Source organism: Typopeltis vanoorti, chromosome 21, assembly GCF_054136105.1.
Source record: "Typopeltis vanoorti isolate ZY-2024b chromosome 21, IOZ_Tvanoo_1.0, whole genome shotgun sequence".
Classification (NCBI taxonomy): domain Eukaryota; kingdom Metazoa; phylum Arthropoda; class Arachnida; order Uropygi; family Thelyphonidae; genus Typopeltis; species Typopeltis vanoorti.
In genome coordinates, this window is record NC_143569.1 from 44,833,346 (window position 1) to 44,848,108 (window position 14,763).

At 35.7% G+C, this 14,763-nt stretch overlaps 1 protein-coding gene across 1 annotated transcript in view; it reads left to right on the forward strand.

Annotated features, from left to right (window-relative positions):
* The window catches only part of LOC150094814 (G protein-coupled receptor GRL101-like), a 96,029-nt gene that overhangs the window by 74,771 nt on the left and 6,495 nt on the right, over positions 1-14,763 (forward strand). Inside the window, exons 4-8 of the mRNA XM_090411667.1 lie at positions 6,175-6,246; positions 7,406-7,477; positions 7,669-7,740; positions 9,682-9,880; positions 10,022-10,678. Of these exons, the coding sequence (XP_090267793.1) occupies positions 6,175-6,246; positions 7,406-7,477; positions 7,669-7,740; positions 9,682-9,880; positions 10,022-10,678 (1,072 nt within the window). The remainder of the gene's footprint in view (positions 1-6,174; positions 6,247-7,405; positions 7,478-7,668; positions 7,741-9,681; positions 9,881-10,021; positions 10,679-14,763) is intronic.

A 14,763-nucleotide genomic window follows, 5' to 3' on the forward strand; every position in this document is an offset into this window, starting at 1 on the left:
GTGATTATGCATCGTATGTATGGGCTATCATCGCTGAATGATAATAATTCATTTCTCTTTTCACGATGGAAACTTTTGTCGCGTCATTTATCTAGTTTATTAGATAATCAGGAAACTTTCGTGTTATAATCTCAACACTGAAGATTTTTATGGTTGAATTTGAACGCGGTGTTCTTTAATTACCACGTCTGTTATGGATTCTGACTCAGCCTTCGAAACTCGTAAGGTAGCGCCTTTCTATTAATTATGCCCAACACGGCGAAGTATTTTCATCTCAGGACAGACACACGAGTGCACTTAATCACATCAATTACTCCCGAAGATGTTCCAAAGTTTCAGGTTTCCACACGTGTCCGCTTAAGTATCAGATTAACTTGGTCTAAATTATTCCCACACAACAGTCACTTCTCGTTAAAATGTGACCACGTGGATTAACAATAAACAGAAAGCGGCATCTTTTACAATTACTGCACAATGTATTCATCGGTCGATAATATATGCCATTCATTATTTATATTTTTCACTGATCATAATTTAATATGAATAAATAATTAATATCATGTTCATATAAGCATCAGATACAATTATCCTGATTTGAGGTCACTTGTAATTACTAATTGTGGAAGTCGAGTTTCCCCAGGTTTCCTTGTTTGTAACTTCACACAGTGAACAAAGGAGTGGAAAATATTAAATTATCCAAAATGAAGTATGCAACAGAACTATTTTCTTCGATATCCTTGAAAAAAGCAGTCAATTTTCGAAACTATGTACCCCAATTTAATAAAAATTTAACTTTAATGATAGTTCTATAGAAGTTCTGAAAAAGCTACTTTTTCATAAGATTAATAATATGTACCAATAAAATAAATTAAAATTAAATAATAGATAAATATATAAAAATTGCTATTTGCAGTGAATTATTAGAATAAAATAAAGTGTATAAACTAAATAAACCAACAATCCCCCCCTCGCAACAATATGGAGTCATTAAAACACTACACAACAGCGCTAAACAATGCCCTAACCACAGAACTAAACCACATTCTCAACACTTTCTCAGCCAAAGGATACCCCCCCCCCAAAAAAAAATCCAAAAAATATTGAAACCAATAAACCACAACCCCCCCCCCCCCCTCACAACGAGGGTTACTCTAAATCCATCACCATACCATATATCGAGCCACCTCGGAAAAAAATTACAAAAATCCTAAAAAAACATGACTTAACTTCTTGTTACAGACCATATAAAAAATTGGCATCCCTTATCCGCTCTACTAAAGACCAACCTCCCTCCCCCCCTAGACCTACCTGGTGTATACCAGGTCCCTTGCAGCTGTAAGCTATCATACTTTGGCCAAACAAGCAAGACAGCCAATATAATAATCTCAGAACACAAGGACTACATCCAGTTTCACCAATACAGCCACTCTGGTCTTGCAGACCATACGCTGGATACCCGCCATAGAATACGGTGGAAGAAAGCCACGATAATACACCGTAAATTCAAATTCAAATATGAAAGGCTTTTCATGGAATCAGCCTCAGCCCTAAGAAACAATCCAAACCTCAACAAATTTGGTTGCATGAGACTGCCTCAAATTTGGGAAACCTACATCAGAAGACCTTCAGCCCAATCGCCCAAGAATACCAACATTACCCTAGCGGGTAATGTTGGTATTCTTGGGCGATTGGGGACACCATCAGGACTTTTAGGAGAAAGAATAGTTTCCTGCTTCGTCCTCATTTACTGTTTGTTGTGCTTGCGTGCACGTGTCTTGTTTTTAAGTTCCTGTGAAAATGGCAACGTGACGTTTTCGAAATATTGGAAGTGTATTAAAATTTATTTTAATGTATATCCTAGTATACGTTGTAATTTCCTTAAGCTATTTAGTAAAAATACATAACCAACGTCTAAGTCTTTCCACGAGAATTACTATTTCATTAATAAATGTATAAATAATATTATATGATAATTCATCTTTATAATTTTATTCCACATTTAGTACACTATTATTGTATACTTTTTATAATCAAAATTTAAAAAAAAATCAGTAAGCCTTTGAAATGTTTTAAGGAATTACCCATAACCAAGATTGTAGAGAAAAATTGTAATATTGATTTAAATACATTAGATTGCTATTTTCATACAATAAATATTTTCATAATAGATAAATTGTTATCTATAATATTCAAATGAATAAAATGTAAACAGAGTTAAATTAACAATTTGTTTACATTTTTCTCAAAAGATATTGATGACACCATTTTTTTATTTGTATAACATTATTCATATTACAGTTTATTGTAAAACCGTGGAGCGGATATTCATTTATTTATTTGCTATATTTCGGTTATTTTCGCCTAGGGGAGTTATACCTTGTCTATTTTTAAAAAATAATTCTTTGGTTTTATGGTTCACAAATAGGAGGGATTGATCTGATTAAACCTGAGAAGTGGCTCTGAAACTGTCGACCTGGATAAGGGGTGGAAGCTCTGGTGTGAGCCCGACAATGTCTGCTCAGGCGGGTGTGGGGATATTCAAAAGCCCCCAACTGTCAGACTGTGTTGCTGAGTGGATCCCATTGGGGGGAAGGGTATGTGCGTTAAGGCTTCAGATGAAAAACCATGATTTGGCTGTGGTGCAAGCCTCTGCACCTAATCTGGAGTCAGAATATTCTGCCTTCCTAGAGGAAGTGGATGCTGCTTTTGACAGGGTTGCAGACGACATGGAATCAGTCCTGCTAATGAGTGACTTCAATGCACATGTTGGAACAGATGACCAGACATGGAGGGGTGTGGTTGGGAGGAACGGCGCCCCTGACCGTAACGCGAATGGGTTGAAATTATTGGACTTCTGCTGTACTAACAGCTTGTCCATAATGAATACCTTCTTCCAGCACCGAGAAGTCCATAAGTATACCTGGTACAGGGATACACTAAAACAAAGGTCTCTGATTGACTTTTTTATAGTCTCAGCAGACCTATTTTCCTCAGTGTTGGACGTTCGTGTGAGAAGAGGGGCAGAACTGTCAACTGACCACCACCTTGTTGTCTGCACTCTACGGCTTCAGAAACCAGATGCTACCATTAACGCTGGTAGGCCTAAGCAGTTATATCGCTTGAAATGGGAGGCATTTGAAAATGAGACTGTGAGGAATAATTTTGCAGATGACATTTCCTCCAGGTTTAAAGAGATTCCCAAGCATACTGCAGATGTTGAGGAGGAGTGGAAGCTGTTCAGGACAGCTGTCACTGCCTATGCACTCTCATGATATGCTGTGGCAGAAAGCGGCTCGGCGTGGCAATGGGCAGTAAGAAAAGGACACCTTGGTGGAACCAAGAAGTCCAAAAAACTGTCCGGGCAAAAAAGGAGTCCTACCTAACATGGCTTAGGGTAAGGTAACCTGAGATGCGTTTGCGGTATGCTGAGGCACGAAAAGCTGCTGCCGAGGCGGTAAAGACAGCAAAGCAGAAGGCTTGGGAATCCTTTGGAGAAAGATTAGACTCATCCTATGCAAATACAAACAAAGTATTCTGGCAGACCATCCGCCTTTGAGGGAGGAAATTGTGCACAGCAAAGGCAATTAAGGCCTCTGATGGTGCACTTTTAACTGTGGAGGAAATATCCTCCACAGATGGAGGGAATCCTTTGAGATCCTTCTTAATCCGGGTGGCCCAGCAATTGTGGACATCCAAGAGGTGCAGATCGGGGCATTGACTAGTCTCACAGCAGAAGAAGTCCATTTAGCAATAAAATCGCTAAAATCGGGCAAGGCTGCTGGCGATGATGAAATCCGGCCCGAAATGCTAAAAGCTTTAAATCGAGACGGTGTTCTCTAGTTGACTCGAGTGTGTCAGGCTGCTCTTGGATATCTGGGCGAGCACCAAAGCAATGACAGACAGGCATAATAATGCCAGTCTTCAAGAAGGGAGACCAGAAGGATTGCAGTAACTGTCGTGGTATCTTTGCTCAGCCTGCCTGGGAAAATGTATGCAACAAAAGACGGTGCAGGAGCATAGTTGAGTCAAAGTTCCAGGAAGACCAATGTGGCTTTCGTCCTGGTAGAAGCACAACTGACCAAATCTTCACTTTAAGCAAGTATTTGAGAAATCTTGGGAAAATGCCAAGAATCTCTACATATGTTTTGTTGACTTGGAGAAGGCATATGACCGGGTTCCTCGGGGTAAGCTTTGGCAGGTGGTACAGGAGTATGGAGTGGGTGGCCAACTATTAGCTGCCGTCAAGTACCTGTATGAATGCCCAGAGTTTTGTGTCAGGGTAAACAGCACAAAGTCTGAACCTTTCACAGTCTCCGTTGGCCTCCGCAAAGGGTGTGTTCTGTCACCCCTCCTTTCATAATATTTATGGACTGGATTGATAGGCACAGCCGAGGCAGTGAGTGTGTCAGAATTGAAAGATGTAGCATTGGACGGCTGCTTTTTGCAGATGACCTAGTTCTGCTTAGCTCTTCCACAGATGACCTCCAGCGGACCCTGGATAGGTTTGTAGCTGTTTGTGCAGACGCCTGAATGAAGATCAGTGTGCCCAAAACTGAAACATTTGTGATCTCAAGACAACCATCCCAGTGCACTCTACATGTATGTGGAGTCTCAATGAGGCAGGTGGAGAAGTTTAAATACCTTGGGTCAATATTCACGAATGATGGAAAATGGGACGTAGATCTAGATACTCGAATTGGCTTAGCAATCTCAATATTGCTGGAGCCTGGCCGTTCGGTAGTATTGAAGCGGGAGTTAAGACAGAAGGCAAAACTGGTTGTCTTCAATGCAGTCTATGTCCCCATTCTCACCAATGGTCATGAGAGTTAGGTGATTACCGAAAGAATGCGGACACGAATCCAAGAGGCTGAAATGATGTCATTCGAGGGGTTGCGGGGCTTACAAGCCTCGACAGAGTCAGAAGCGCTGCAATTCGAGAAACTCTCAATACTCAACCGCTGCTTCTCCGTGTTGAGAGATCACAGTTACGTTGGTACGGGCACCTGGTCAGAATGCCATAAGAGAGGCACCCTCATCAGGCCCTCTTTGCCAAGCCAGGTGGGAGGCCACGTGGATGGCCAAGGACTCGCTGGATAGATTATACCAAAACCTTGGGTGGACACTTTTCGGAATCCCACCAGAACACCTGAGCTTGGTGGCAGAGGATCGTAACCATTGGACCATTCAGTTCCTCTTGCAGCTGTTGCCCCCACAACCCAATTAGGAAAGGTGGGCCTTGAAGATGTAAGTATGCATGTGTCGTTGGTTTTATAGTTCACAAATAGGAGGGGATAGACCTGATTAAACCTGAGCTGCGAAAGCCAACATCTAGGCGGTTTATCAGCTCCTTGAAAGCTGTACTACCACTCGGGCCAGGTTCTTCCCCCAGTTTTTTGTGTTCATTGGTTCTCTAATCAATTCGTTATTACATTATGTCTTCATGATCTGATCATTTCGTCTCTTTTGTTTATTTATTTTGGAAAATTTACGTTCAGTTTTCATTTTTAGCATTTTTTTAGACAGGTGCGATGAGAGTGATGTTTAAAGACCTTTTAGCCACAACCTCACGATTATGTAGCTAAATTGGTCGAGTGAAGCCTCTTTATAGTCTCCTACTATCATACTCTACCTTTTGATCTCTTCCCCTCTCACTACCTGTTAACTCTCAGCACTCTTTTATACTTTAAACGCCGATGATGAGAGACATGAACTCCCAAAATATAAAATATTGTTTCGATTAATATGTTGAGTTCGTTCTCATTCGTACACTTTGCATACGAAATATCAGGTTTCTCTGTATTCGAAGAAGTATATCTGAATTAATATTCCAACAAGTGTATAGTAATGCGCTCCAGCAGATGGACCTCATTTTCAACTTTGAATAACAACTGAAAATTTTACTAACTTGTTTAAAATAACTTTCTCCCCGTGTTTCTAGGCTTTTGGGATATCTTGTACGTATAGTTATATGCTACTACTCATTGATTTATAATTTGTTTTATTTCACAATGGGCTTGAATAGTTGTTACCATTTAATCAAATACAAATGTGAAAACACTATACAACCTCTTTGTAGCTTAAAGCTGTCATATTTATCATCCGTTTAATACTTATTTTGGTATGTTATAGAAAACAAGAAACTTAACACGTGATTTCTTTTATATTTTATTTCAGCGATCTTAGCAATCAGGGAATTATGAACATCTCAAGAAATTCTTTTCTAGGATTGAGATCTCTTGTGATTCTGTAAGTTACATGTTGACATATTTAATAAAACTAGATATATGCTTTGTACATTTATCAGATCGAATATTTATTGCTAATTATTGCATAAAATATTCATTTTTATTTCGAGGATGTAGAGTCAAAATAAGCAGAAAAAAAGTTATGACAAATAAATCATTGAATTATTAGTGAAAAATATAATAAATAACAATAGTTCGACACTATCCCTAATGCGCTTGTAGAACACTGTAATATATATGAATGAATGAACTGCAGACACTGTCATTCTCATCATCAACATTAGTGGTTCTAGCAGAACTACTAGTAGAATTGTATTTGCATTTTCGTACCCTTTATTGAACTCACCTAGGTATTACATTACATTTAGGTAACCTTACCTAAAGACGAAGCTTCAATGTTTCTTGAATTAACTTGCAAGAGTATCATCATCATTCCGACTCAATCATTAATCTTTCAGTAAAGAAAAAAAAGAAAAGAAGAAAAAAAATCATCGTCTCCAACCGACCTGTAAACGCATGCAATGAATATAATATAACAACTAATTCTAGCCTTAGTTTCTTCCTTCGATATTAATTCAGAAAATTTCCGATGCATTTCAATCCTTTTAAATTTCTTCCGAAAGAAATTAGCTTTAGGAAAATTAATTTCAGTCGTGAATAACTGAAATATATTCAAACCTTTTTAAGTTACTCGAATATTTTTGAGTAATCGTAAAATATTTGCTAATTTCATCTGCGAGCCTCTTTTCGTCCTTTCATGCCCTCTGTTTATAAGGGATGAAATAACTTATTTACAAAATAAATAAAAAGAAGTTTAGAATGACTTTTAAAAAAGGACATTCTAAACAAAGACATAATGAAAAAATGACATTCGAAACTTCAATGTGCAGGTCTCCAACTTCTACACAACTTTAGATGTGTGATGACTGCTGGACTGACGTTGAATTATTCAATAATCCATCAATGTCTATAAAGTCTATCCCTTTATCTATGAAGACATTCCAACAGAATCCATGAATAACCAACTGTATGCTTAAATAATGAAGTTGTGCGGCGTGTTCGATTTACTTGAAACATTTTGTATCCACCTGATCTTTTGTCAGTTAGAAATCTTCAGTGCAATTATTTTCGTATTTATTCTCGTGTTATTTTTCGCCTAGAGATCTTTCGTCCAATCGCATTGAGTACCTTCACGATGGGATATTCAATGGACTCACTTCTTTAATATCATTGTAAGTTATGAACTTTTTTTTTTCATATAATTTATTATTCTGAACGTATCTTTGCATTATTGTTTCAAATTATTGTTATTAAATGTAACACTAAGATGGCATTAAGCACAACAATAAAAGATTTAATAAAATTTAACATATCTTGCTGTAAATCGTATGAAAACATTTTTTCTCTCTTTAACTGTTTGCAGAGACCTTTCTCAAAACCTTCTCATTGTAATGGGCAGTAAAACTTTCCAAGGACTTCCATCTCTCCATCACTTGTAAGTGTCATATTTAATGAACTAAATATAATTATTATTGTATCAAATGAATAAAATGTAATGATTTGTTCACAATGAAATATCTGAAACTGCTGCACAGTACTATTCAAAAATGCTCAAAGATACCTTCGACTCCACTATATTACATCTGTTAATTTGTGTGTTCTTAAGCAGGTTTGTTTTACAAGATAAAAAAAAAACTTGGTGCTCAAAGAAGAAACCTTTCAGGAATCTTTATAAGGAATTTTTCAGGTGCAGATGAGTAGCCGGCCTCATAAGGGAGGAAAAGATTTCTCTCTCCTCTATGATATTCCTGTTTCTTCTTCCCTAATATGAACATATTGGCCATTGCTGAACACGCATAATAGCAGACAATATACTGGCCTCATAGTCTCTTAGTTGTTTTGGCTATAATACATGCTAACCAATATTCATCTGATTTTTGCCATATTATACACGCTTTCCTAAACTCTGTCTCAAAATAAGCTCGACAGCTTGAGTTCGAAATAAATCTGAAACAAAACCTAATAACGAAAACTTAAGCATTGAATACTTAATTTTTTAAAAAAGTATACAGTTTAAAGTAATTTTTTTGTTTCCTCTTTGCTGGCAAAAAGTATTATATTTCTTGTTTATTGGAGTTTTACAATCTTGAATTTTGTATCAAAATCAAAGAATATTTGACTATGTTAAAATTCTAGTTTTAAATTCCACTGTGCCACCATTTAAGCTACATTCTTTTTTCTTCGTTCTCGCTTTGCTGAAAAAAATTTTCATTTGATGTTTATCATCTTATTTTGCGTTCTTCTTCGTTTTCTTTTTCTTATAAAGTCTTCTTAATACGATATTACATGGTCTTTAAAATGAAATATTTGTTGAAAGAATTCTTTAATTCTGTAAAGCTGCTCGCGTGTCTTTGTTCTTTTAAATAAATCTTTCCAACTGCTTATTGCTCTCTATACTTTGTTCATGGAGCTATCATTTCTTTCTTGTTTAGACGAGTAAACATACAAAACGACATGAGCTAAAACGCGTTTTAAAAGCTGTCGGCGAAGAAGTGAGATCAATTCAAAATTTACGTGTTTTTTTTCCATTCTGACATTTTCGTTCAGTACTGAAGAAAGAATATTGAAGAACAATGCAAACATGCTAACTATTCTTTTATTTTGATATTCTTTATAATTGTAATATATATATATAATTGAATTAAATACACATACTTAAGATTCATGTTTTTTATGAAAATATTTATATCGCAATAGGAATCAAATTATAACTCACCTACAGTTCAAAATACAGCAAACAATAACCCACCATGGAAGACACAAAGCTGTATATATATATATATATATATATATATATATATAACTCACCTACAGTTCAAAATACAGCAAACAATAACCCACCATGGAAGACACAAAGCTATATATATATATATATATATATATATTGTTACAAACATCATCGATCAGCTTTTTAATATATAAATATGAATGAAAAATCTTAAAAGGTGTATTTAAAGTTCTGAAAGAAATTTGAATCAAAAATAAATATTAAAAGTATTTCCTTAAATTAAATATTATATTATAAAATACAAAAAAATTATATTATCAATATTGCTAAATTTTAAAATAATTTGAAAAAAGAGTTGAAATTATGCTGGACAGTTCTCCGACGACTATTAAGATTAATATACGGAATGATGAAATCTTACTAGATTAAATATAATTAATTAGCTGTATTATATTTATATTTATTATTATATAAATATGAATTAGTGTAAAATGAATAATATATTTGTAAATTTCTAAATAAATAAATGAATAGCGTAAATGAATGAATAAATGAATATCTTTTAATCCAATAAACTGAAATTACATATAATAAAATTGAATTATAATATTAATACTATTTATTTAATTTGGGATTTGACTTTCCTAGAACTACGGATGAATTTCGGTTTTGTTGCTTGGCTACTTCCGTAAAATCTTGCTTCCCAGAACCTGACGAATTTTCTTCCTGCGAAGATTTAATGTCCAACTTCGTTCTTCGAATGTGCATATGGGTGCTTGGTGTGATTGCTTTGTCTGGAAATATCTTAGTAATTGTTTGGAGATCGGCATACAAAACTAATAATAAAGTAAGCATAAAATTTATCGGTCGGTTATTGTTATGTATTTATTTTATTTTTTATGTGAACGGTTGTAAACCTACATAACATTCGAAATTTTTTTTCTTTTTTTTTTTAATAACCAGTATTTAATGGATTTTTTTTAAATAGGTGCATTCTTTCCTGATCACAAACTTGGCTATAGGGGACCTTCTAATGGGCATCTACTTACTTCTGATAGCATCTGTTGACACCTATTTCCGAGGCGTATACTTCATATACGAAACCACTTGGAGACGTAGCCAGTTGTGCCAACTTGCAGGCTTTGTGTCAACCTTATCTAGTGAGCTGTCCGTATTTACGCTAACTGTGATCACAATGGACAGGTTCGTTTCCATCATCTTCCCCTTTCACTTGAAGCGGCTCGAAATGAGACAGACGAGAGTGATCATGGCTGCCATTTGGATCGGAGTTCTCCTGCTTGCGGGAATTCCGCTTTTTGACTTGAAATATTTCGCGAGTTATTACGGCCGGTCAGGAGTGTGTTTGGCTTTGCATATAACGCCAGAAAGATCAAGTGGATGGGAATATTCTGTGTTCGTGTTTTTAGCAGTGAACTTTGTCTGCTTTACTCTCATAGCCATTGCCTATTTATGGATGTTTGTAGTGGCACGGAAAACCCAGTTAGCAGTGAGGCAAAGGGAAACTAGAGGCGACGGAACAATGGCTAGGAGAATGATGATTATAGTCCTAACTGATTTCTGCTGTTGGATGCCCATCATTCTACTCGGTATTAGTTCTCTAAATGGAGCTATCATTCCACAACAAGTAAGGAATTTCTATTACTTATATAATATATGGCTTTCTCGTATGATTATGTAACGACTCTAATACGAACAATACGGGTTAAACTAAAATGGAAATATTTTGTATTTATTCTGAATTTGCTAATTTAATTTGTACATTTAATTTTAATTTTATTTAAATATAAATTTACTTATATTTTAATACAAATTTAATTTTAATTTTATTTGAATAGAAATTTAATTTTAATTATATTTAAATTTAATTTTAATTATAATTAAATAATATAATAACATATTATAAATAATGCAAAAAACGTTTAATTATTTCTTTGTTCATTTTATGACATTATAACTTTCGACTGCAATCAAATTCACGTCCGTTTTGGATGATTTTCACTCTTCATTGTCTATCAACAGAAAGGACATGCGCAGTGGTCTTTGACCAAGCTATTATTAGCAAAATTCCACATATAGATGTATGGTCACTCTCGTGTGAATTTGATTAACTTAAAATGTATCTTCTTCCTCTGCGCGTTTATCCTACTTCTAAGGCAGAGTCGGCGTGTTACATTTGATGCAACTTTGTTAGTACAAACCCCAACCGGCCTGACGCTGGGGGAGAGGGGAATGTATTTTTTGATCGCAACGTATGTTCACGGGGCGAATTCGCCTGTTCTGAGAGACGAAAAGCCCGAGTTTCAGGGAGAACAAAAAACGGGAATCGAACCCAGGTCTTTCCGACGAAATGGCTTTCTCTACGGAGGTTCTGGTACGCTTAAAATGCATGAAAACTCATTTTAAGGAGCATTATGATAGAATAGTTATTGTCCATAATCTGACAAGAAACAGAACAAAATAGGTAAAAAAATTGAATATACAGAACTTGTTCATTAAATAAAAACTGGGTACGTTATGATGCACTAGAAAATCCTTTGATCATCCAGTAAAATCCTTAATTCATTCTAAAGATATGTCAACAAACAAATAGTTCCTTCTGTAATTGATATTTACCTGTTGTGATAGGTAGGATTATTTCGAGGTAACTAAAACAGCTCGTCCTGGATATATTTGGGAGTTCTTACTGACCATTCATAGATTTCGATAGCTTTATTCTACACAACAAGTGTCGAAGGAAATATTCATCGAATGAAGGTTAAAAAAGTATAAAACCAATCATCCTCATAGTTCAAGATGATGTTGCGATATGGATACATCATTTTTCTAGACATATCTGTAATTCCAGACACTTGTTGTAGAGATGTGTTCGCTCTTTGAAGATTGTTGATCGACATCTGTAGAACGGCAACCTTACAAATGCTACCGATTGATAAGTACGTAAAACGAACGACATTCATTCTATATTCGTTTATCTACAGTGACTGAAGAAAGAAATTTGCAAGATGGCAATCATTGATAAGTTAGATTGTTTCTAGCCTTTAACTTTTGTCAATCGGCAGCATTTGTAAGGTTGCAGCTCTACAGATGTTGATCAACAATCTTCAAAGAGCGAACTAGATAAGACTGGTAGGAGAGAAAGAGAGAAAGAGAGAGAGAGAAAGAGAGAGAGAGAGAGAGAGAGAGAGAGAGAGAGAGAGGGAGAGAGAGAGAGAGAGAGAGAGAGAGAGAGAGAGAGAGAGAGAGAGAGAGAGAGACTGTTCAGATTTTTGCTCAGATTGATGGCACAATCTGTGCTTTACCTTACAGAAAGTACTAAAGATCTACTTAAATTCTTAAGCATTTACTGATCTTCGATAAAGAGTTATTTTGCAAAGATCTGCTTCTTAATGATAACGAATTCCTTCGTGTGTGCACAGATAAGGAAATTAAACGAATGAACAACATCTTTGGAACACGCTACCACGAATATCTATCACTGGACCATTATTATTCTGGTATTCTGGGATGTTTTACTAAAAGCTATTGACATGGTTGTTTAAAGTGTTGAGTGATTTTCTATTTTCAGACAATTAAATTGCCTTAAATTTAAATAAGTAAATAATTCTAAATATTAACTACTATTTTATATGTGCAGCAATACCTTATTAATCTCATTTATCCTTAAACGTGAGTTGCCACGTCCATTTTGGATGATTTTCATTGTTGCCTATCAACAGAAAGGACATGCGCAGTGGTCTTTGACCAAGCTGTTAGTAGCACAATTCTACATATAGATGTATGGTCACGCTCATGTGAATTTCATTGATACGTAACTATTCTTAATGAATATTTTGACACATTTTCAGAGTTATGAAAAGCAAGAAGGAAGAATCGGTCATTTTTGCAACACTCTTTTATGTTTCTATTTTAGTCAATTAATTTTCCAAAGATAGCACATGAAATGAGGCACTGCCTCACGTTTTTCAAATATTTAAGATTCAAGTTTGGAGAAACACTTAATAATGTTTGAGCACCCATAATTCATTTTTTTACATTTTGTGCAGTTACGTTAAATGTAGCTAACTGTAACAAAAAAAGGAGTATAGCTTAGCACACATCGTGTCAGTATTTTGGGTAACTCGCTTCTGTTTGGAGTTTACGCAAACAAAAGTTTATTGTTCAGATTAAAGATACATCGGACAGAAACCTAATCTTCAAAACTGGATAAACGACAGGCTGCAAAAAAAAACAATAATGTGGGTAATCATTCTCTGATTATGGACATGATATTAAATAAGAAAGTTTTCTAGAATGTTGCAGGGATTAGATTTTTACCTAATCTTTTCTTTTTTTTATCATAAATTGTGCTCATTAAAGTCGGATTTAGATACAGTAATTGCTGATTCTTTTGTTCGTAGAGAGGATTTCTCTAATTCCTTGCATGTGTGCGATTATATTAACATGCTTTAACTAGTATTCGGTATTAGAAGACTAAGAAATACGTCTTAAGTTAAATACATTAGGGAAAATCTCTGTAATGACTCGTAATACTTGAAGGAACATGTCACATGAATCAATAAAAGATACTCCCATTTGTGTACCACTAAAAGAATAATAAGGCTGTCCTAGAAAAGCAGCCCACTTTATTTCGACCGAATTATAATCTACAGACTAAATAGAACTTTAGCAAAGTTAATGATTTTGCAATTTAACGAAATCTTGCTGTAACTGTTTATCATACTTTGATGTCCCAGAACAATTGTTTAAAACCTTGTAAGTCTCGTCGACAAAACAGGCAAACCCAGAACACAACGCAATTAATAAACGGTATATATTGATCTTATGCTTAGGCTTTGGGCGTAACTCCAAACAACCACAATATTTCGTTTATTTAAGATAAGGGATATTACATCCCATATTGTTTCATAGCCGAATATAGTAAATATATAAAGTTCGGCGAGTCCAAGCGTAAGCAAATACCTGGATAGTGTTACAACTGATCCTTTATCAAGAATAGTGATCGGATCTTGCTCCACCCTTACCATGAGTTGCCTCAGTGTTGCACTCCCTAAAGGGTCAGTTGTAACACTATCCAGGTATAAAGGGTCAGTTGTAACAGAAGGTTTTCTTGAAGCATTTTTTTAGTAACAAGGTGTGGCCGAAGAGGTCTAGCTAATAATGCTGTATCGTCCGCATATAGGCACTATATGCGGACGATACAGCATTATGGATGACAATGTGTTGTGTGGAATGTCTGACATGTATATAGAGAACAGTAATGGAGCCAGTAGGGATCCATGTGGTACTCCGGCCAGGATATGGCGCTGGGATGAGGTAGTACATTTATCCTGACTGTATGCTTCTATTCTGTAGATATCGTCTAACTAGGTGTACCATTTTCAGTGAGATACCGGCTGAGATAAGTTTATGTATCAATCCGAAGTGCCATAGTTTTGTCAAATGCTTTGGACAAATCAAGAAAAACAGCTCCAGTATATTGACGCCAGTTGTAGCTGGTGGTAATATATTCAACTATTCTGAGGATTTATTGGGTACTACTATGGTATTGCTGAAAACCAAATTGTTCTTTAGGAAGGATGTTTAGTTCATTTACTGAAGCTGGAAGTCGTGAGAGGATGCCCTTCTCCGCAACCTTACCCAGGTTGGAGATGAGACTGACTGGACGATAATTTTGAGGTAGGTATGGGTCCTTGCCTGGCTTATGTATAG